The 21,753-nt window shown below is 44.5% G+C and overlaps 3 protein-coding genes across 3 annotated transcripts in view; 2 read left to right on the top strand and 1 right to left on the bottom strand.

The window, feature by feature from the left end:
• Positions 1 to 2,159, top strand: part of rin3 (Ras and Rab interactor 3) — a 53,443-nt gene extending 51,284 nt beyond the window's left edge. Inside the window, exon 14 of the mRNA XM_079262395.1 lies at positions 1,534 to 2,159. Coding sequence (XP_079118521.1) covers positions 1,534 to 1,823 — 290 coding nt within the window. The 3' untranslated portion in view covers positions 1,824 to 2,159. The remainder of the gene's footprint in view (positions 1 to 1,533) is intronic.
• A 9,177-nt stretch (positions 2,160 to 11,336) lies between these two features.
• pth2 (parathyroid hormone 2) lies at positions 11,337 to 12,029 on the top strand (the record flags this gene model as incomplete). The annotated part of the gene is made up of 3 exons (XM_079261788.1): positions 11,337 to 11,440; positions 11,607 to 11,786; positions 11,861 to 12,029. 3 exons carry the CDS (start codon positions 11,337 to 11,339, stop codon positions 12,027 to 12,029), a joined length of 453 nt encoding a protein of 150 aa, XP_079117914.1.
• A 1,054-nt stretch (positions 12,030 to 13,083) lies between these two features.
• On the bottom strand, positions 13,084 to 17,454 carry tedc1 (tubulin epsilon and delta complex 1; the record flags this gene model as incomplete). Its single annotated transcript, XM_079262328.1, has 8 exons — positions 13,084 to 13,410; positions 13,501 to 13,644; positions 14,530 to 14,616; positions 14,822 to 14,905; positions 16,130 to 16,267; positions 16,343 to 16,560; positions 16,658 to 16,742; positions 17,314 to 17,454. The coding sequence occupies 8 exons, from the start codon at positions 17,452 to 17,454 to the stop codon at positions 13,084 to 13,086; spliced, it is 1,224 nt and encodes a 407-aa protein (XP_079118454.1).
• Positions 17,455 to 21,753: the final 4,299 nt, after the last annotated feature.

The following is a 21,753-nucleotide window of genomic DNA, read 5'->3' as shown; positions in this document are numbered from 1 at the left end:
GACATATCCCTGTGTTTGCCTTCATCTTCTTGGTCCAGGTTGTTAAAATACTCCACCAGAAGGATTAGATGGACATCTCATCGATGTCAAAGCCTCAACTTTCACTTTACTCTGCAGAGTTTTTATTGGCTAATATTAAAAACTGAGGGAGGTGCATTCAAGGACTGATCAGAAATTGTAATTTCCAACTTCTGACTGAAGGAAAGCATTTGAGGACGGAACGGAAAAATCAGTAAACTAACTCAACTCAACTCAGCTTTATTTCTATAGCACTTTCACAGCGCCAGCTGCAACAAAGTGCTGAACAGTAAAGACCTGCAGTGAGATTATAACAATAGAAGTTAAGGGAATAAAAGATAAAACAATAAAAGCCACGAAAAGTAAAAGAAATTAAAACATTAAAACAAAAACAGTAACGCAGTACATAAGAGACTGGATAAAATGCCAGATCATAAAAATGGGTCTTTAGGCGTGTTTTAAAAGTTGGCAGAGATGTGGCTTCTCTAATTTGTAGCGGCAGAGAATTCCACAGTTTTGGAGCAGCAGCTGCAAATGCTCTGTCCTCTCTGAGCTTCCGTTTGGACCTCGGTACCTCCAGAAGGAGCTGATCAGCTGATCTGAGGCACCGGGCTGGCAAGTATGGGGAAAGCAGCTCAGAGAGGGATGGAGGGGCCAGGCCATGTAAGGACTTAAAAACAAATAAAAGAACTTTAAAATGTACGGGGAGCCGGTGAAGTGATGCTAAAATAGGTGTAATGTGTTCCCTCTTACGTGCTCCAACCAGGAGACGAGAAGCGGCATTTTAGACCAATTGGAGACGTGAGACGATTGGCCGACCTCCAGATAAAGTGCATTACAGTAATCCAGCCACGAAATGATGAAGGCATGAATTACTGTCTGAAAATGTGGAGCAGTTATAAATGACTTTATTTTTGCGAGTTGACAAAGGTTAAAAAGCTTGACTTTACCACTCATTTAATTTGCCTGGATTTAATTTGATGGCAGGTTTTAAAAAGCTGGACAATTAAACAATAAGCAGCCTACTGGCAGAGTATCTCTGACATCAGGCGTAACTTCTAACAGTTTAACAAAAGGCAAAAGTTTCCAGCTGATTGGGATTTTATGCTTCAAGGTTCTTCTGTTTTTATCTCAAGACGAAGGTTTCCTCAAACCTGAGAGATATTCCATTAAAGCCACTTAACAAAGACAGAGTTACTGGAAAAAGTCAGACTCAGACCAGTTCAGACTTGTTTAATCCAGACTGACTCAAGACCCGGGACGTCTAACGAGCCCAAATGAAGAAATGTCTCGCTAAAAGCAGCTCAGACGCCGCTCATCAATCTGAACGAAGATTGATAATGAATTATTAACAGAACAGGACAGAGGAGACGTAAATTAGCTGGACAGTTCACCAGCACCTGTTACCATGGTAACTCAGCTGGGACACAGTCTCCTTGATGAGCCAGACTTTCATGCATCTTTAGGGACAAAGAGTCAGCAGGTGATGTGATGCTCTCTGTTCTCCCCCCTCAGACGGCTACACCCTCAGCGTCTGCATGGATGGAGTTCACCAGCCCCTCGCCCCCACAGACCTGGCCCTCAGTGTCAAGAACAGCTGCCCACCAGGAGCTTACTGCTTCATCTACCATCCTGTTGGCCAACCCAACGAGCGCCCAGTCCGCACCTGCCCCACTGCTCCGCCTCCACCGCCACCTCCCCCTGCTCCTCCTACTCCTCCTGCAGAAAGCCCGATCACAGCCGATGTGGAATCTGTCAGTACAGCAGAGCCAACGCTGGAAGAGGAGAGTCTGATTAACTTATAGCCGCTCCGTCATCGTCATGGTAACCGCATCACTCCCAGGGCCGTTGTGGTTTCTGCATCGACTCATACAGAAGCAGAAGAAAAATCTGCTCTCAGAGATGATAGACTGATTTCTGCATCACAACGTTGGGTCTGGAACCTTATACAACGTACATGTAACATGCACATATATGACCATGTTCAGATTGTTTATATGCAACATTATATTGGGCTTCACTGAGACTCCTCAGGCTGGAAGTTACTGACGACTCGGACCGACAGGACGAGTCAGAACCGTCGGCACATTTACATTCATGTTTCTGTGTGGAAAGAGGCAACACATAAAGGACCAACATTTTCTCACCTTTTATACTGAAATTAAATGTAAATAAACAACTTTTTACACCGTATTTGTGTTGGGATTTCTTCTCGTTGCATTCCTCAGTCTGATAAAGAGAAAATACGACAGATTGTTACCATGGCGATGCAGAACAACTTAGAGCTACATGAATCCCAGTTCATAACAACCAGCCTTGTTAAGGAAAACCACCAGACGGCTGGCTTGACTTGGATCCAGTCCTCCATCCTGAGCTGCACGAGCCGACAGCGGAAAGGAAAAACCTCCAGCAGAACCGGCTCAGGGAGCTCTGCCTGCCCGGACCGGTTGGGGTGGAGAGGACAGGAAAGAGACCAGCATGCACTGCAGCTTTCGTCCAGGAAGACCTGCAGAAAGACAAGATATACGTGAATGATGCCGATACTGTCATGTGTTTCTACATGGAAGATGAGGAGCAGAGAGATGAAGAGGAAGAGCTCCGTGCATCGTGGGACGTCCCTCAGCAGTCTGAGCCTCCAGCAGCCCAACCAAAGGATGGCTAGACCCCCTATGAGATTTATCACGAAGGAAGGCCTTAAACCTGATCTTAGAGAGGGAGTCATACTGGGAGCTGGTTCTTCCTCCCATCGTACTCTTCTGGAACCACAAATGGACCTGCAGTCAAACAGAAAACTGCTCCGTTTGGAATATAAGGAACTATGAGATCTTTAATAGACAAAGAAAATACACAAATAAATATTATTTCACATAATAGATTATAAATGAGTAATTAATCAAATGAGTAAATAAAAAAGAAAGTAAATAAGTTAAATAAATAAAAATAAGCTGCAGAAGGGATCACGGGGGTCTCACTGCCACAGCATTGCATCATTATGTGGATCATAATGATTGATCTGAGACCTTTTCCATCACTATACGGTGCAAATATCTAGTCTTCTGCCCCCGGTGGACACCTTCCTGCACTACAAGAATTCTGACAGGATAACGAATGCTAATTGTTTTGTTAATTTATTAATAATATTTATTATTATAAATAAATAAAGGTTTCCGATTATAATACAACATTACTGTAGTGTATTGCACTGTACTGAAAATCCAGATTTATTCTTTTTTGTGGCACTTGTATCATTCTGTAACCTTCAAGCTGAAATTTCTCCCCACCCCCCACTTGGCCTTCAAACAGAAGACTGTAAATAATTAAAATCACCATAACTTTTTACATGTGCCACCATTCCTTCTTTATTTTCACATTTACACTTATTCATTTATCACTACTGCACCAATGTTTCATAATTAAATGATCTTGTGTTGTTTCCACTTTTATCTCAGCTGTTTTTATAATCATGTGTGTTTTTACTGTTTTTATTTGGTCCTGTTGTGCATCTCTGATGTTACTGCCAGAATGACAATAAAAATTATCTCCAAATGATCTAACTCAGTTATAAGTTAGGCTAAAACTAAAACAGTAGGTGTGGGGCAGAAATAAAGGAAAAATTGGCAAAATTTTAAAATATTTAATCTGAATCCTTTATTTATTTATAATAATAAATATGAACAAAACAATTAGCATTCATGATCCTGTCAGAATTCTTGTAGTGCAGGAATGTGTCCACCAGGGGGCAGAAGACTAGACATTTGCACCGTATAGTGCTGGAAAAGGTCTTAGAAACGTTATCCATATGATCCACATGATGATGCTATGACTCGCAACCTGTCCAGGGTTTACCCGCCTCTCACCCAAAGAATGCTGGGATAGGCCCCAGCATCCTGCCACCCTGAACTAAGTGGTTAAGAAGATAGATGGATGGATGCATGGATGGATGGATGATGATGATGCTGTGACGTTGACATAGAACAAAATGTTTCAAACACCTTGCTGAGTCCATATCACTGACAAAGTCTGCAGTTGTGGAGGGAAAACGGGTCCAACAGAACATAAATTTATTCCAGAAGCTGAAAGCATCTAAACGCACAGAAAGGCAACGTGTGATTAAACCCTCTGCAGAAAATAACATCAGGCAGTCTGAATTCTCTCCAGTACAGTAAATCACATTTTAATAAAGAACATTTAACAGCGCAGCTTTTTAAAGAGCACACCACGTGGAACTTCTCCGGAATGTCACCGTCTAAATATAAACTTCTATCAGATGAGGCCACAAATGATGAGAGGTGTTTCTGAAGGTAGTGATGGTAGTGTGAGGTGACTCAGGCCTCGGGTCAAAGCTTGTTATCTTGTGTAAAATCAAAGATGTGCAGAGAACATCGTTAGGACAAGCTGCTTCCTGTCCGCAGGTCATTATTTCCCACCAGAGTCCATAACGAGGTGTTGAAACGGTGACGGCAAAGGATCCACCGCTTCCTCCTTCTGTGTGTTTGTATTGCAGCAAGCATCCAAACACAGAGGACGTTTGATGACCAGGAGCCAAAGCGTCACTTATTCATGTGCATCCAATTTAAAGGTGGATGAGCTGCTCATACAGTAGTAACGAAAATAAGTGTCAACAAACACTCTCCTCAACAGGAGCCGGAGAGGATTTTCTGGCACCGACGGGACCATTAAATGTTTCCTAGCTTTACTTCCACACAGATCCATCTTCATCTCTTCTGATGAAGGTTGGACATGGAGCATCCGAGCTGGTTTCAGGTCTCCTCGGAGACCCGACTTGCTTCCACACACATTTTCACAGCAGAAGAAGAAGAAAAGCAGATAAATACAAACAGATGGAGAATAAAATATGAAAGGAAGCAAAATGCTGAATCTATCTACCTACCTACCTACCTACCTACCTACCTACCTACCTACCTACCTACCTACCTATCTACCTACCTACCTACCTACCTACCTACCTACCTACCTACCTATCTACCTACCTACCTACCTATCTACCTACCTACCTACCTACCTACCTATCTATCTACCTACCTATCTACCTACCTACCTACCTACCTACCTACCTACCTACCTACCTACCTATCTACCTACCTACCTACCTACCTATCTACCTACCTACCTATCTACCTACCTACCTACCTACCTATCTACCTACCTACCTACCTATCTACCTACCTACCTACCTACCTACCTACCTACCTATCTATCTACCTACCTATCTACCTACCTACCTACCTACCTACCTACCTACCTACCTATCTACCTACCTACCTACCTACCTACCTACCTACCTACCTACCTACCTATCTACCTACCTATCTACCTACCTACCTACCTATCTACCTACCTACCTACCTACCTACCTACCTACCTACCTACCTACCTACCTATCTACCTACCTACCTACCTATCTACCTACCTACCTACCTACCTACCTACCTACCTATCTACCTACCTACCTACCTATCTACCTACCTACCTACCTACCTACCTACCTACCTACCTATCTATCTACCTACCTATCTACCTACCTACCTACCTACCTACCTACCTACCTACCTATCTACCTACCTACCTACCTACCTATCTACCTACCTACCTACCTATCTACCTACCTACCTACCTACCTACCTACCTATCTACCTACCTACCTACCTATCTACCTACCTACCTACCTACCTACCTACCTACCTACCTACCTATCTACCTACCTACCTACCTATCTACCTACCTACCTACCTACCTACCTATCTATCTACCTACCTATCTACCTACCTACCTACCTACCTACCTATCTACCTACCTACCTATCTACCTACCTACCTACCTACCTACCTACCTATCTACCTACCTACCTACCTATCTACCTACCTACCTACCTACCTACCTACCTACCTACCTATCTATCTACCTACCTATCTACCTACCTACCTACCTACCTACCTACCTACCTATCTACCTACCTACCTACCTACCTATCTACCTACCTACCTACCTATCTACCTACCTACCTACCTACCTACCTACCTATCTACCTACCTACCTACCTATCTACCTACCTACCTACCTACCTACCTACCTACCTACCTACCTATCTACCTACCTACCTACCTATCTACCTACCTACCTACCTACCTACCTATCTATCTACCTACCTATCTACCTACCTACCTACCTACCTACCTACCTACCTACCTACCTATCTACCTACCTACCTACCTACCTACCTATCTACCTACCTACCTATCTACCTACCTACCTACCTATCTACCTACCTACCTACCTATCTACCTACCTACCTATCTACCTACCTACCTACCTACCTACCTATCTATCTACCTACCTATCTACCTACCTACCTACCTACCTACCTACCTACCTATCTACCTACCTACCTACCTACCTATCTACCTACCTACCTACCTATCTACCTACCTACCTACCTACCTACCTACCTATCTACCTACCTACCTACCTATCTACCTACCTACCTACCTACCTACCTACCTACCTACCTACCTATCTACCTACCTACCTACCTATCTACCTACCTACCTACCTATCTACCTACCTACCTACCTACCTACCTATCTATCTACCTACCTATCTACCTACCTACCTACCTACCTACCTACCTACCTATCTACCTACCTACCTACCTACCTACCTATCTACCTACCTACCTATCTACCTACCTACCTACCTACCTACCTACCTACCTACCTACCTACCTACCTATCTACCTACCTACCTACCTACCTACCTACCTACCTACCTATCTATCTACCTACCTATCTACCTACCTACCTACCTACCTACCTACCTACCTATCTACCTACCTACCTACCTACCTATCTACCTACCTACCTACCTATCTACCTACCTACCTACCTACCTACCTACCTATCTACCTACCTACCTACCTATCTACCTACCTACCTACCTACCTACCTACCTACCTACCTACCTATCTACCTACCTACCTACCTATCTACCTACCTACCTACCTACCTACCTATCTATCTACCTACCTATCTACCTACCTACCTACCTACCTACCTACCTACCTACCTACCTATCTACCTACCTACCTACCTACCTACCTATCTACCTACCTACCTATCTACCTACCTACCTACCTATCTACCTACCTACCTACCTATCTACCTACCTACCTATCTACCTACCTACCTACCTACCTACCTACCTATCTATCTACCTACCTATCTACCTACCTACCTACCTACCTATCTACCTACCTACCTACCTACCTATCTACCTACCTACCTACCTATCTACCTACCTACCTACCTACCTACCTACCTATCTACCTACCTACCTACCTATCTACCTACCTACCTACCTACCTACCTACCTACCTACCTACCTATCTACCTACCTACCTACCTATCTACCTACCTACCTACCTACCTACCTATCTATCTACCTACCTACCTACCTACCTACCTACCTATCTACCTACCTACCTATCTACCTACCTACCTACCTACCTATCTACCTACCTACCTACCTATCTACCTACCTACCTACCTACCTACCTACCTACCTATCTATCTACCTACCTATCTACCTACCTACCTACCTACCTACCTACCTACCTACCTATCTACCTACCTACCTACCTACCTACCTACCTATCTACCTACCTACCTATCTACCTACCTATCTATCTATCTACCTACCTATCTACCTATCTACCTACCTACCTATCTACCTACCTACCTATCTACCTACCTACCTACCTACCTACCTACCTACCTACCTACCTACCTACCTACCTATCTATCTATCTACCTACCTACCTACCTACCTACCTACCTATCTACCTACCTACCTACCTACCTATCTACCTACCTACCTATCTACCTACCTACCTACCTATCTACCTACCTACCTACCTACCTACCTACCTATCTACCTACCTACCTACCTATCTACCTATCTACCTACCTACCTATCTATCTATCTATCTATCTATCTATCTACCTACCTATCTACCTACCTACCTATCTATCTATCTACCTACCTATCTATCTACCTACCTATCTACCTACCTACCTACCTACCTACCTACCTATCTACCTACCTACCTACCTATCTACCTATCTACCTACCTACCTATCTATCTATCTATCTATCTATCTATCTATCTACCTACCTATCTACCTACCTACCTATCTATCTATCTATCTATCTATCTATCTATCTATCTATCTATCTATCTATCTATCTACCTACCTACCTACCTATCTATCTACCTACCTATCTATCTATCTATCTACCTACCTACCTATCTACCTACCTACCTATCTACCTACCTACCTACCTACCTACCTACCTATCTATCTATCTACCTACCTATCTACCTACCTACCTATCTATCTATCTATCTATCTATCTATCTATCTATCTATCTATCTACCTACCTACCTACCTATCTATCTATCTATCTATCTATCTATCTATCTACCTACCTACCTACCTATCTATCTATCTATCTATCTATCTATCTATCTATGTTAGCTGTGTCCTGTCACATTGATCACAATGGGCCCTGTGACAGCAGGGGAGGGGGGGGGGGTGTATTGATCAGTCAGATGTATTGATCAGTGATAGATGTTCCTCAGTCTGACATGAGCTTGCATCTGTTGCGGGTTTGACTGTAGCAAGGCGGTCAGAGCTCCTTCAGGGACAGGCTGCTGCATCCAAACCACGAGGAGCTGCAGGTCGTTGATTCCTGCTGCAGTTAGACTGGAAACCAGCCTTCTTACATAAATATTTCTTTCTTATATTTTATATTTCTTTAACAAGTTAAGTTTCTGAGAAGAAGTCATGTGGAGTCCCCCTCCCCCCTCCCCTCCCCCCTCTCCTCCCCCGTGTATGCTGGTTCCTTCCCAGCTTCCTCCAACAGTCCAAAGACATGACGTTTGTCTGATTTAAGACTAAATTCTCACTCGGAGTGAGTCAGATTGAATGTTTGTCTCTGTGGGTTGGTTTTGTGATGGACCAGGAACATGTGCAGAAATCCTTTTAAAGACAAAAAAAGACAAACAGTGTCCACGTGTCGCTTCAACACCGAAGCAGTGTTAACCACTCACTCCACAAGCAGCAGCAGGCACTAAACTTCAACACTGACTTGGTGTTTCTGTAAATCAGCCCTCATCCCTTCAGCATGGAGAACTGAATCAGAGGAATCTCATGTTAGTTTCTTTTTATGAATTGGCTTCATTATATTACATGGATTAAATTATGTTGCAGCTTTAATTTCCCCCAAACCGGAGTGGAAACCTCCATAGCTCCCAGCTGACTCCCAGCATGCCCTCTTAGCTTCCAGTTGACCTCGGCAGCTGCTTAATGTCAGAGGCAGACCATTACTAGCAGAACCTTCTTTCACCTGTTTTTGGGAAGTTTGGAGGAACGTCTGTAGATTGATGAGCTGAAACATGGAATTTTTCAGCCCGAAAACTCGTCAAGAACCAGATTAAACCTGGAAAATCCAGCTGCTAAAGATGTAAACTGGATCTTTAGTCAGAGACTGAGTTTCATCCTCCAACGGCTTGTCTGCAGCAGCAGCGTAATGATGTTCAGTAATAAGACTGCTGAGGAGGACACTAACAAGCTGCGTCCCTCAGCGGTTGTCCTCTGCCACCGTGAAGTCAGACAGATGTGTCGGAGGGTGTTTACGCTCCTGTGTGAGTGTGTTAACAGGACGGGGGTATAAATACAGGACAGCTGTGGTGTTCGACCACCTTCCACCTGCACCCAGCTCAGCAGCAACCAAAGTTTCACACCAGTTCCTTTAAAATATGTTTTTAGAAAACAGGTAACCAGGAGGAAGATCTTTCTTTTCACTGGTGGTTCATCGTTTCTGTGGAAGCAGCTGAAGCTGCAAACTTCCTGAAACTTCCTACAGAGGAACCGACTCGGAGCAGGTAAGACTCATGAGACCTGCACAGAGCCGAGCAAAGTCACCTGCAGACGCTTTCATACACAATAAACAGCAGAGGTCGCTTCATGCTGCAGGACTTTTAAAATACTTTGCATTTTAAAGTAAAAACTGTAAAGTTAAAGATAAATAAGTGAAGAAAAACAGGGAAAAGCTGACAGGAGGAGACCTTAAGGCAGAGATGTTTTACATGGACACATAGGAGAAAAAATAAACATGTATGATTTATTTAAACATGAAAAGCTCAGAGCAGAAATATAATATAGACATTTTTAATTCATTTTTAATCTGTTTTCTTTGATAAATATGACCTTTCCCTGCATCTGCAAGGAAGCCGTTTTAATCCATGTTAATCCTGTTTAATCCATATGAAAAAAGTAGAATAATAAATATTCTGTAATAAACACTGAATAAATAACTGAGATAATATGTCAATTTAGATGAACTGATGTAATTTTGTTTTTAAAATGTCATTGTTCATTTTTTTATTTTGATTTATTTAATGTCTTTATTTTTAGTTTTATTCTTATTTTACATTTTTTATTTGAGAGTTTTGATTCTTGACTTGTTTTTTTTATTTATTTTACTCATTTTTAATTAAATTCTTATGAATTTAGTTTTTCATTTTTGACTATTTTAACACTTTATTGTTTTAAAAATAATATTTACTCTACTTGGTAATATTATTATTTTATTTGACTTTTTTTTCTTATTTCTTGCCTTCCGATGAGATGATGTGGTACCTCAGCATCCTCTCCTCCGTCCTCTGCACGGACCCTGTATTGATCTCAGCTCCACATTTTAAAGGAGTCAGTTCCTAAACTGCTCCTGTAGGAGAAAGAAGGAGGTCCAGGTTTAATCTTTCTCACCTCACATCTCACATCAGAGATGTGAGGACAGGTTTGCACCTCCTCGTCTCCTTCCTCCTGCCTCCTCCTTCCTGTGATCTTACAAATAATCTCAACTCAAAAAACAAATGTCTCAAATGCTAAAATCCACCAGGAGGAGGTTTGATCTGCCAGATGAGATACGAGGAAGCAGGAGGCTCATTTAAAGTAACGTAAAAGCTTTTATTCATTAACACAATGCCAGTCCATCACAGGATACTTCTTCTAATAAAATAGAATTAAATTAAACAAAACAAAACATAATAAAACAAAATAAAATTAAAAAAACAAAACAATATAAAATAAAATAAGATGAAATAAAATTTAATGTGCAGTTTCTTCACTGAAAGAACCTGAACTCTGCAAACAACTCAGAGGTTGTTTATAATCAGCTGGGAGAATAAACCCTCAGCTAACTGGACACATGCTGGCGTTTCCTTCTTGGCTGCAGGATGTCTGAACTTCCTGCCTTCCCCTGCATGTCCTTCCTGTTGCTTTGCATCCTGGGAATGACCTCACTGACATCCGGCTTCCCGCAGACTCGACTTCCTCTCAGGTGGGTTTTCCCGCGCTAACATCCGTTCATGTTCTGAAACATTTGGTCCCATGAAGGAAGCTGGAGTTCATCCAGAGGCAGGTACACCAGGACAGGCTGCCAGTCCATCAGACAGACAGACAGAGTCCTGGACCGGACAGAAACTGATTTTAGAATCTGATTCCAGAAGTCCGGGTGACCCTGATGAACAGAAACGAGGCGACTGGGACGTCCTCTTTCCCTCCATCTCCCTCCACGACTGGGACATCCAGATGATGTCGGCGCCCAGCCTCAGAGCGTCCGCAGACAGCAAGGCGGGGCTGATGAGGGAGGCCTGGCTCTTCGCCCCGCAGAGGACGGAGGCCAGGTAGCTCCGACTGCGTGGAGGTCCAGACATAACCGGTCCTAAACTAACTAACCATCTTCTCTTCTCTGTGCCAGCGTGGAGGGGGTGTGGCCTGCCGAGTGGACGTCTGAAGGGGTGGTGAAGAGGAACATGGTGGTGGCAGATGATGCCGCCTTCAGGGAGAAGAGCAAGCTCCTCACCTCCATGGAGAGACAGAAGTGGCTCAACTCATACATGCAGAAACTGCTGGTGGTTAATTCCTGATGAACACTTCATGACCAGTTTGTTGTTCTTCAACTTTGTGAATGAATAAATATGTAAACGATGTTTCTGGTGTCTGGATCTTCTGTTCTATGAAACCGCTGATTTGTTTAATGATTTATTGGGTCATTTTATGTCATTTAACGCATTTAGTCATGCAGACGTGGTGAAGTTCAGACTGAGCATCAGAAGGAGGAGAAGAAGAGATTTAAGTCACTCTGAATGCAGCATGTTGGTGATGTTTACTGGCATTTTCACACAAACATCTCCAGAGAAAACATCCAGATGTTGATGTCAGAGGTCAGAGGAGACTGGTCAGACTGGTTGGAGGTGATGGAAAGCCAACAGGAAGTCCAGTAAGCACTGGTTCCGTCCCAGATCTGCAGAATATCATGTCTGAACACACAACCCGTCCAGCCTGGAAGCAGATGGTCTCCAGCAGCAGAAGACCACAGCGGGTTCCCTCCTGTCAGTAAGAACAGGAAACTGAGGCTACAATTCACACAGACTCACCAGAACTGGACAATAGAAGATGGAGAAACGTTGCTGGTCTGATGAGTCTCCAGTTCAGCTCCACATTCACATGGTAGGATCAGAATCTGCTGGAAACATCATGAAGACATGGATCCATCCTGCCGTCAGGATCAACGCTTCAGGCTGCTGCTGCTGGGATGGTGGGGGGAGGTATTTCCCACCATGACATGGTTTAACCTCCACAGCCTGAGTCCTGCTGCTGACCATGTCCATCCCTTTCTGAGCACAGTGTAGCATCTTCTGATGGAAACTTCCAGCAGGATGATGCACCATGTCACAAAGCTCACATCATCTCCACCATCCATGCAAAACGTGTCACACCAAGCAGTTCTGGAGGGAAAGGGGGCACTGGAAGGTGGACCTGATGAGGTTTTTAGACCTGCTTATTAAATAAAACAAATAAAAACTGACAGAAGATCAGTTTCTAGAGGTAAAATAACACTTTGCCAATGAAGATAAAAGCTTTTTATTGGATGCATTTCCAGAAAAAGAAAGGTAACGTTGAACGTTTCAGTCAGAGGAGCTACAGAGGGACCAGAAGCAGCTCCTCCAGGCTGCTGATCAGCTCCTGCAGCTGCATCCGGTTGGCCAGCCTCCTCCTGTCCCTCTGCTGCAGCAGCGCCGACTCGGCGTGCAGCAGCCGCTCTGACGCCTGAGACGCTGGGAGCTGGAGAGGAGCCGCGGCCCCGCCGTGGGGGGCCTCCATGGGGCCGCTCCTGGGCTGCAGCCTGGCTCGACACACCTGAGGGAACGATGGTGGCACGGGAGGCAGGGAGGAGGCGCCCAGCACATCCCGGAAACCCTCTCCTCCTCTGCCAGCAGCACATCCTCTGCTTCCCTGCGCCTCCTGCTGCAGATGAAAGGAGGACAGCATCACGTGGGCTCCGACTTGTCCGGGTCCACGTGGACGAGCATGGAGCCGCTCAGCTGTGTCACACACCTGCTCTGTCGGCAGCCTCTTCAGCATTTCATCCAGTTTCTGCAGCCCGCCGTCTCCATGGTGACAGACTCCGGGGCTTCCACTGGGTGCTTGTGAAGACCTCCCGACGTGAAGATCTGTTAGATGGCAGTCCACCACGCTGTCCTACACACACCGACACACACACACACACGGTTAGCGTCCCCTGACTGCTGGAGACGAGCGGCGGGTCAGAGAGCGCCAGGCGACCCCCTTCACACACAGAACCGAGTCAGATCCTCCAGGACCAGGACAGAGTCAGATCCTCCAGGACCAGGACAGAGTCTGGTCCTCCAGGACCCGGACAGAGTCAGATCCTCCAGGACCAGGACCGAGTCTGGTCCTCCAGGACCAGGACAGAGTCAGATCCTCCAGGACCAGGACAGAGTCAGATCCTCCAGGACCAGGACCGAGTCTGGTCCTCCAGGACCAGGACAGAGTCAGATCCTCCAGGACCAGGACAGAGTCAGATCCTCCAGGACCAGGACAGAGTCAGATCCTCCAGGACCAGGACCGAGTCAGATCCTCCAGGACCAGGACAGAGTCTGGTCCTCCAGGACCAGGACAGAGTCAGATCCTCCAGGACCAGGACAGAGTCAGATCCTCCAGGACCAGGACAGAGTCAGATCCTCCAGGACCAGGACCGAGTCTGGTCCTCCAGGACCAGGACAGAGTCAGATCCTCCAGGACCAGGACCGAGTCTGGTCCTCCAGGACCAGGACAGAGTCAGATCCTCCAGGACCAGGACCGAGTCTGGTCCTCCAGGACCAGGACAGAGTCAGATCCTCCAGGACCAGGACCGAGTCTGGTCCTCCAGGACCAGGACCGAGTCTGGTCCTCCAGGACCAGGACCGAGTCTGGTCCTCCAGGACCAGGACAGAGTCAGATCCTCCAGGACCAGGACCGAGTCTGGTCCTCCAGGACCAGGACTGAGGATCCTGGTCTCCTGCCTCCGTCACACAGAAAGCAGACTGCATAAAGTGTGTGTGTGTGTGTGTGTGTGTAACGCACCATCCAGGTCCAGAAGACGTTCTCCTCCTGTTTCCACCTGACGTATGCTTCTAGGAGGTCACAAAGCTGCTGCATACACACACAGTCCTACACACACACACACACACGCACGCACGCGCGCACACACACACACACACACACACATGCATACACAGATCACATAAGAGTCAAGAATGTGAAAATAAATTAAAATGTTCCAAAAGATGTTCTAGATGTGGTTTTATCAGGTCACATGATCTCATCTCTGTTCTGCACAGCCAGACCTGCAACCCGGACCTCCGTCTGTACGAACCTGCTGTAGTACGCCTGAGCTCCGGCCTGAGGAGGAGGAGGAGGGGGAGGAGGAGGAGGAGGAGGAGAGGCTGGCTGATAACACCTAAAGATGGAAATCAACATGAGTTCAATAAAACACTGCTTATAACTCCGTCATGTGATGAGGAAGAGTTGAGACGTCTTCGTCGCTCACGGCAACGCCCTCCTGAAGCCGCCTGTGCTGCAAAACGAGTCACCTCCAGCGTGTTTCGGGGTTTTGCATCCGACTGGAAGTTTTTATTTTCATCATAATGAAGCTCCTGACAGATTCCTGACATTTCTCCGAGTGATGTAACGAGTGGTCGCCATGGAAACATAACATTCCCATCCGGTGTTATTCCCGGAAGCTGGAACACAGAAGTGATGACGTCGTTTCTGAGACCGGACTGCTCATGGAGTGAAATGTTACATGTTGTCATGGAGACGCTGGTCCAGGTTTTTTTTGACATGTTGACATCATTTATGTTGGCATGGCAACGCGCTACGGTTACTTCCATCTCTTTACGCAGCTTCTGAAACAACATTTACGTTGTTCAGATTTGTTGTTTATTTTGTAGCACAGGATGCACGAAGCTAAAAAACAAACAAGCTGTAAACGTGCCAGAAAACAGATTTAGATTTTATTTTACTCGCAGTTTCACGTCAAACCTGAAAGTTTTCATTTTCAGAAAAAATACAGAAATTTGCTTTTTACTGGAACGTCCAGCGACTGATTTACATTTATAAATATGCAAATATTCATAATACATGATCAATATGATTATTATTCTTTCCTGTCCTTTTTCACTGAGTTCTCTTTTTCTATTTCATTGTTTTAACTTCTTGTTGTTTTTAACCAAATTAATCATTTTTACTTATTAACTTTTTGAATTTATCTAATTAATTGTCAACACACAACTAAACTTTTCTTTATTATTTTGTTATTTATTTAATTTATTGTTTCAACAAACCTTGTTTATTATCTTGATCAGTTTAATTTTTTAGCTTATTTTATTAAATATTTTAATTTATTTATTGTAACTAACCTTATTGAACTGTTTTTAGTTTTTTTTTTTTTAGTCATGCATTTATTTACTATGTGGTCTGAAAGGCTGAAAGAGTCGACTTCTGGTCATGTGACCTCTGCAGACCAGATAACGGGTTTAGTTAGCGTCACGTTCCGGTTTGGACTTGTGAGATGTTTTAACCTCCTTCCTGCTCCTGGTTGGTCCAGAAACTTCCTCTGCTTGGCTTTGAGCCGAGACACAGCAGCAGCTGGAACAGGAGGAGAAACAGAAGATCTCCTCACAGCATGAAGCGCTCGGGTCCGTTCCTCTATCATGGACAGCAGAGTCCGTCCCTGGTGTCTCAGACTCCCAACGAGCCACTGAAGTCTCCTCATCGAGGCCGGATCCAGCAGGAACTCGCCAGAAAACTCCCAGTTTCCCTCAAACACACAGAAAGTCAGCAGAACATGAGCACACAGACGGAAACGAGTCAGCGGGTCACCTGGTGAACTCACAGGTACTGATGAGACGAGGGTTTTGTCCAGCTGCTGAACTCGCTGTGCCAACAGCTTCTCCAGCGACCCTGCAGCCAGCAGCCAGCCCAGAGCCAGCAGGAGGTCTCTACTGGAGAAGCTCCCTCCATCCTCGCCTCCTTCTCCTCCCTCCGTTCTGTACATCCAGTCAGCATGGTAGCCAGTCTGCCACAGGCCTGCAGTCACCAGCTCTCTGGGCTCTGAGGTCCACAAGGAAGAACAGAAACAACCTGAAACCAATTCAACATCATTTGATCCGGTTCAGCTGAAGGATCTTTTCACAGCGGTGGAACTCGCCTCCTGGTGTCTGAGCGCCGGTCTCAGAGGAGACGACGCCAGTCGCCTGGAGGATGTCAGCCAGGAGTGTCCAGAACTGGTCCTCCTGCAAGACGACAAACACACAGATGCATCTGTAAAGTCTGCTGACCCGTCCGCTGTTGGACGAAACCTCCTCAGAAGGGGTCGCCATGGAAACCGGGCTTTTGAGAAGCCAGAAAGGGCTGAGGTCACACGACCCAGAAACTGGACTGAAGAGAAGTGGAAACCAGTGTGATGCATCAAACCAGAACCCGGACCTCAACAGCCTCATTTACCTGTCTGTACCTTTTCCCTGTCCTTGTTGCAAATAAAGAAGAAATTATTCTGGATCAGAACCTGTATCTGGTCGGATATTTCTGATCAGTTTTATTCACATTTTCTCAGCTAAATGAATCAAAATGCATCAACTGCAGCTGAAATGTATTTATATGTGGAAAATAAGTGTTAATCGATCCACATGAATTAATTTTTATTTTTTTGTTTATAATGACAGATGAATCTGTAGCCCAGGTTATTTAAATCCTGACAGGTTTGTATAAACATGTTTTTTGCCTCCTATTCAGTATAAATTTACTGTATAAATGTTTATGCGTGCGCGCGCTAAAACAAATCTCCATGGTAACGGGGGGCGGTACCTCGGCTCCGCCTCCAAACTTCGTGCGCCTGAAAGCTTCCGGTGGCGGGACGGCGTCCAGACCCGCGGCCGCTAAAAGTTTACACAAAGCTCCGATCACCTGCTTCACTTCCAGACTAACAGCCGCTTTACTGCGCCGCATCGCAGCCACCAGAACCGAACCGAACCCTGCACAGAACCTCGGTCCTCCGAGTCGCCATGCGGACCGGCAGCTTTACATGCTGGTTTACCGCTTTCTTACTGAGAGGCAGAACTTCCGGGTCGTTGCTAGGGAACGCAACAAGGAAAGATGATTGACGTCTGTTTTGTTAATCAGACGCATGAAAAAAATCGGTTTAACAAATAGAAAACGTTCATCTTAAAAATAGTCTTCTTACTTATTTAAAAAAAAATGTTTTGTTTATTTTTTCTTAACATAACTCTCCAGACGTTTTATTTAGCAACTAGCTCTTTATTCAACATATTCATACAGCCAACATAACTTCCTGTCCTGACGTGACTCTTTTCTTCTTCGCCTCTTTTTTAATAACATGCCACAGTTATGATACACATTACTGACTCCTTGTTGTCAGCTGTGGAACAACTCGATCGTCACAAAAACAACAGAAAATATCGGTCACCATGAGATGTTTGATGATAAAATAAATAAATGTAATATTTTGATATTTCTTTAGTATTATTTAAGACATTTCTAAGCAAAACCTTAAACATTACTGTCAGGGATCTGGGTTACTTTCTGCGGTAGGGGTGCTGTTTTCAGGTTCCACCAGAGGGCGCCGTTGGAATGGTACCTGGAGGGTGATTTCCTCAGGCGTTTTCCTGCACACCTGCAGAAGATCATCTCCTGCAGTGGATCTGGAGCTGACTGTCTGTCCCCAGTGGTAAGCTCTCCTGTGTGTGTTTTTAACATACCTCTAGTGATTCATATATCTGTCTTTACAGTAAGAGAGCAGTTCCGGGCCCAGGACTTATGGACACTATTTTCCTCATTTCCTTCTCAGTTTTAAAGTTAAGTCATATTTAATTTAATTAAATCAGGTTGCATCTTGTTTTACTTCATGTAAGTTAAAGTACACTGTACCGCAGAGTAAACGTTTTAGTTTAACATTTCTGTTCTTGTTTTTTATAATAAAAAGTTATTTAATCATATAGAGGTACACTGAACCTTCCAACCCTGAAATATTCTCATATATGTTGGTTTCAGCCTGAAATGCAAATGATTGACATGAGTGGGCTATTTAGGTAAATCATCTTAATATATATCCAAAATATTGATTTAGATAATTAAAATTAAGAATTACTTTTGCCTTAACAGGAATAAAAACAATGATTATTCAAACGAGAAAGTCTATTTCTTCTTCTTAAAATGCCATTAAATATATTTAATCACATCCTGAAACACGTTTTAGCAGTCATTCATATTAAACATTTAATCATCAACTTCTTATTAGAGGTTTTTATTCCTTTTGGCGCAATTCTGGCGGATTTTATCTTCACTTTGGGGAACTTTGCTGCAGAAGCGGGGCAGCAGTTCCAGGCTTTGTCCAGCAGAGGGCGCTCTGGCTTTACCTGGAGTTAAACAGCAGCTTGGAGGCGACTGCTCTTCCTCTGCGTTTATTTTAACTCTTTCTACACATATAACATATAAAAACATGTTAATGCATCATCACCTTTAACTTTTTATATCTCAGATGGATTCTTAGTGTCTTAATATCCCATAAATATGAAGACAAACATCATTGTAGTGATGAGTATCCTCGAGGCAAGTAGTTCTCAACTTTTTCTAGAATTTTAATTTATATTTTTACACTCCTGCTGAGGCCCAGACTTCCAGGTGGAGAATCCCCACAGTTAATGAGCCCCTCCTGTTTTTAAAAGTGGAAAGTTTCTGTGAATGCTGATTATGTGTCGATGCAAAGTGGAAACTGCTTCATCTTACAGTTAAAAATCCAGATTAAAACCAGAGTTTGTTTCAAAGAGAACCCTTTTAATGCAGAACAGGTGTCTCTGGTCTGGGTCCGAAGAGCAGGGCTACAGGGCCACAGGGCCAGCCTGTGTCAGCAGTGGACTCCTATAAATCCAATAAACCTCTCGTGTCACAAGTTATTATGTTTATTGTTTCTGAGAATGTAAAATAAAACAGAGGTGCTTTATGTGGGACCCTGAGCCATGCACTTTGCCCGTCCCCTGGCCCCCCTGGACCTGTGCTTCATGGCGCTCTGGCTTGAGTCTTCCTCTGGATGGATGTGTGGTCGCCTCTTGGACTGGTGTGGATATGTGTTGTGGGGTGGCAACTGGTTTTCCAGGACCTGGGGGGGCCCCTGGTTTGCCTCTGATCTCTGCAGGAGCCTGGTCGTTTTTACATTTTCACACTGATCACTGTGAACCTGCTGATCCAGTCGCTGCGTCGACCTGTGGGTTTGTCTTCGTGTTTACAACCTTTTTGTCGTGCTTCATGACGCTTCAGCAGAGGCTGCAGGTTTCTACCTGCCTGATGCTGCTGCTCTCCATCTGCCCTCCAGTCTTCTCTCCTTTGTTTCGACATCATTGTCAAATCTTTGGGAATCAAACCTGCACATTTAGCTTCCCCTTAATGTAAACACACACACACACACACACACACACACATGCAGACAGAGTGGAAGAAGTGAGCTCACCTGCTTCTCTGACCCTCCTGTCCAGCTGATGGTGTACGGTGTCACAGAGCAAAGTCGTCTCACGCTGCGTCCACTGCAGCGTTCCAGCTGATGTCTGTCGGACATCGTTTACACGACACACTGTTACCATCTCTTATCTGGACATTTCATTCAGATCTGTTTGCTTCATCCTGAAATAACTCTGCTACATATTCCCACCTTCCTTTACCAGACGGACTTTCCTGGGCAGGAAGGGGATTCAGAACGTGATGTGAAACTAAAACTGCAGGTTTAGGTTTGCAGCGACTTCCTGCTCTGAATATTCAGTCCATCTCGGCTCAGAAAGATCAAATAGCTGCTCTGTGAGGGTTTAACAGGAGCTCCATGGAGGCTTTAAAACTGAACTTTGTCCGTCATATGGATTCATCAGTTACAAGAAACAAACAGAAGAATTAATGTAGACAGATTGAAATGAGATTTTCTCTTGAAAAGACATTTATTAGCTGCAGGTGATGCATTTTCAGCCGTTTCAGGTCCCTGAATCTGAGAAAGATCACATCTAATGGATAAAACCAGAACTGAAAGGTCCTGATCCAGACTCGTTTCTTATATTTCCTCAAAATCTGAATATAAACAGAATTGTATGAAAGCATGTAGAACTATAAACCCAGTAAATGTGTCAGAACCAGAACTGGTCCAGTTCTAAGGAGCTCCATAATGAATAATTTTCCTCTTCATCGCAGACTGATCCCTCTTCGAGAAGCTCGTTGTCATTCAGCAGTCTCCAAGAACATGTCTTCAGGATCCCTGAAGGACTTTCCAAAACAACAAAGATTCTGAGTTTTAATCTTCTTCTGTCCCGTTTCTGCCTCCATGCGCGACGTTTCCAGCAAACGGCTCTTGTTGCTGCTAAAATCCTTTTCTGTCTGAGCTTTGCTGTTTTTCACAGATGAAACTAAAGAAAAGAGAACAAAGAGCCTAAAAGTTCAACTCTGCTGCTAAAATCTCGGCCTGAATGGTTGGAAGGTCAGTTGGTTCCGCTAGAGGAGCTTCTCCGGTTCTGATGGAGATGACGGGAGAATAAACGGCAGCTGGGGAGGACCATGATGCTTTTGGAGGTCAGAGGGTCAAATTTAAGGTCAAAGAGGTGCATGTTGTCACTAATCACATCGACTCAGTGAACACGAACATGAGAAGATGGGACTCAACTGGACTGCATTGTCCACATGGTGGAGGACAGGAACCTGCAGACCAGAGTCTACAAGAAGCCCACCTCCCTGTTTTAATCCCATCACCAGCTGAAAGCCCAGCTGGGAGTCACTGGACCCAGTGCAGAGACCTGGGGGAAACCAGAAGAAGCACCTGATGCAACGCTGCAACAGGAACGCCACTGAAGAGACAAAAGGATGGAAAAAGGACAGAAGACGTTTGAGTCGGGGAGACCGTCACTGAGCAGAGGGGGATGTGGATGTTCAGCAGTCTGCCGACACAACAAAACACGGTGAGAAATGTCTCATTTTTTATCTGAAAAAAATGAAACATTTTTGTCCTTTAACAAAAATAATTAAATCTTTTTACGTTTATTTTAGTTGTAGTGCACAATGTGGAGGGTTTCATGCAAAGTTTTGACCATAAAATGATGCAAAATGTCTCAGAAATTGGAAAAAATATTATACATGCAGAATTATGGCTCATGGGTATTGAGGTTGTAACAACAATAGTCCTCTGATTGTTGTCACCAAGTAAGTTTAATTTCTGTTGTTGAATTACTTTTCTTCATGTTTAGGGTCATGCTAAGTTTCTGG

The sequence above is a fragment of the Telmatherina bonti genome (assembly GCF_933228915.1).
Source record: "Telmatherina bonti genome assembly, chromosome: 22".
Classification (NCBI taxonomy): domain Eukaryota; kingdom Metazoa; phylum Chordata; class Actinopteri; order Atheriniformes; family Telmatherinidae; genus Telmatherina; species Telmatherina bonti.
This window is presented reverse-complemented; position numbering and strand designations above follow the sequence as displayed.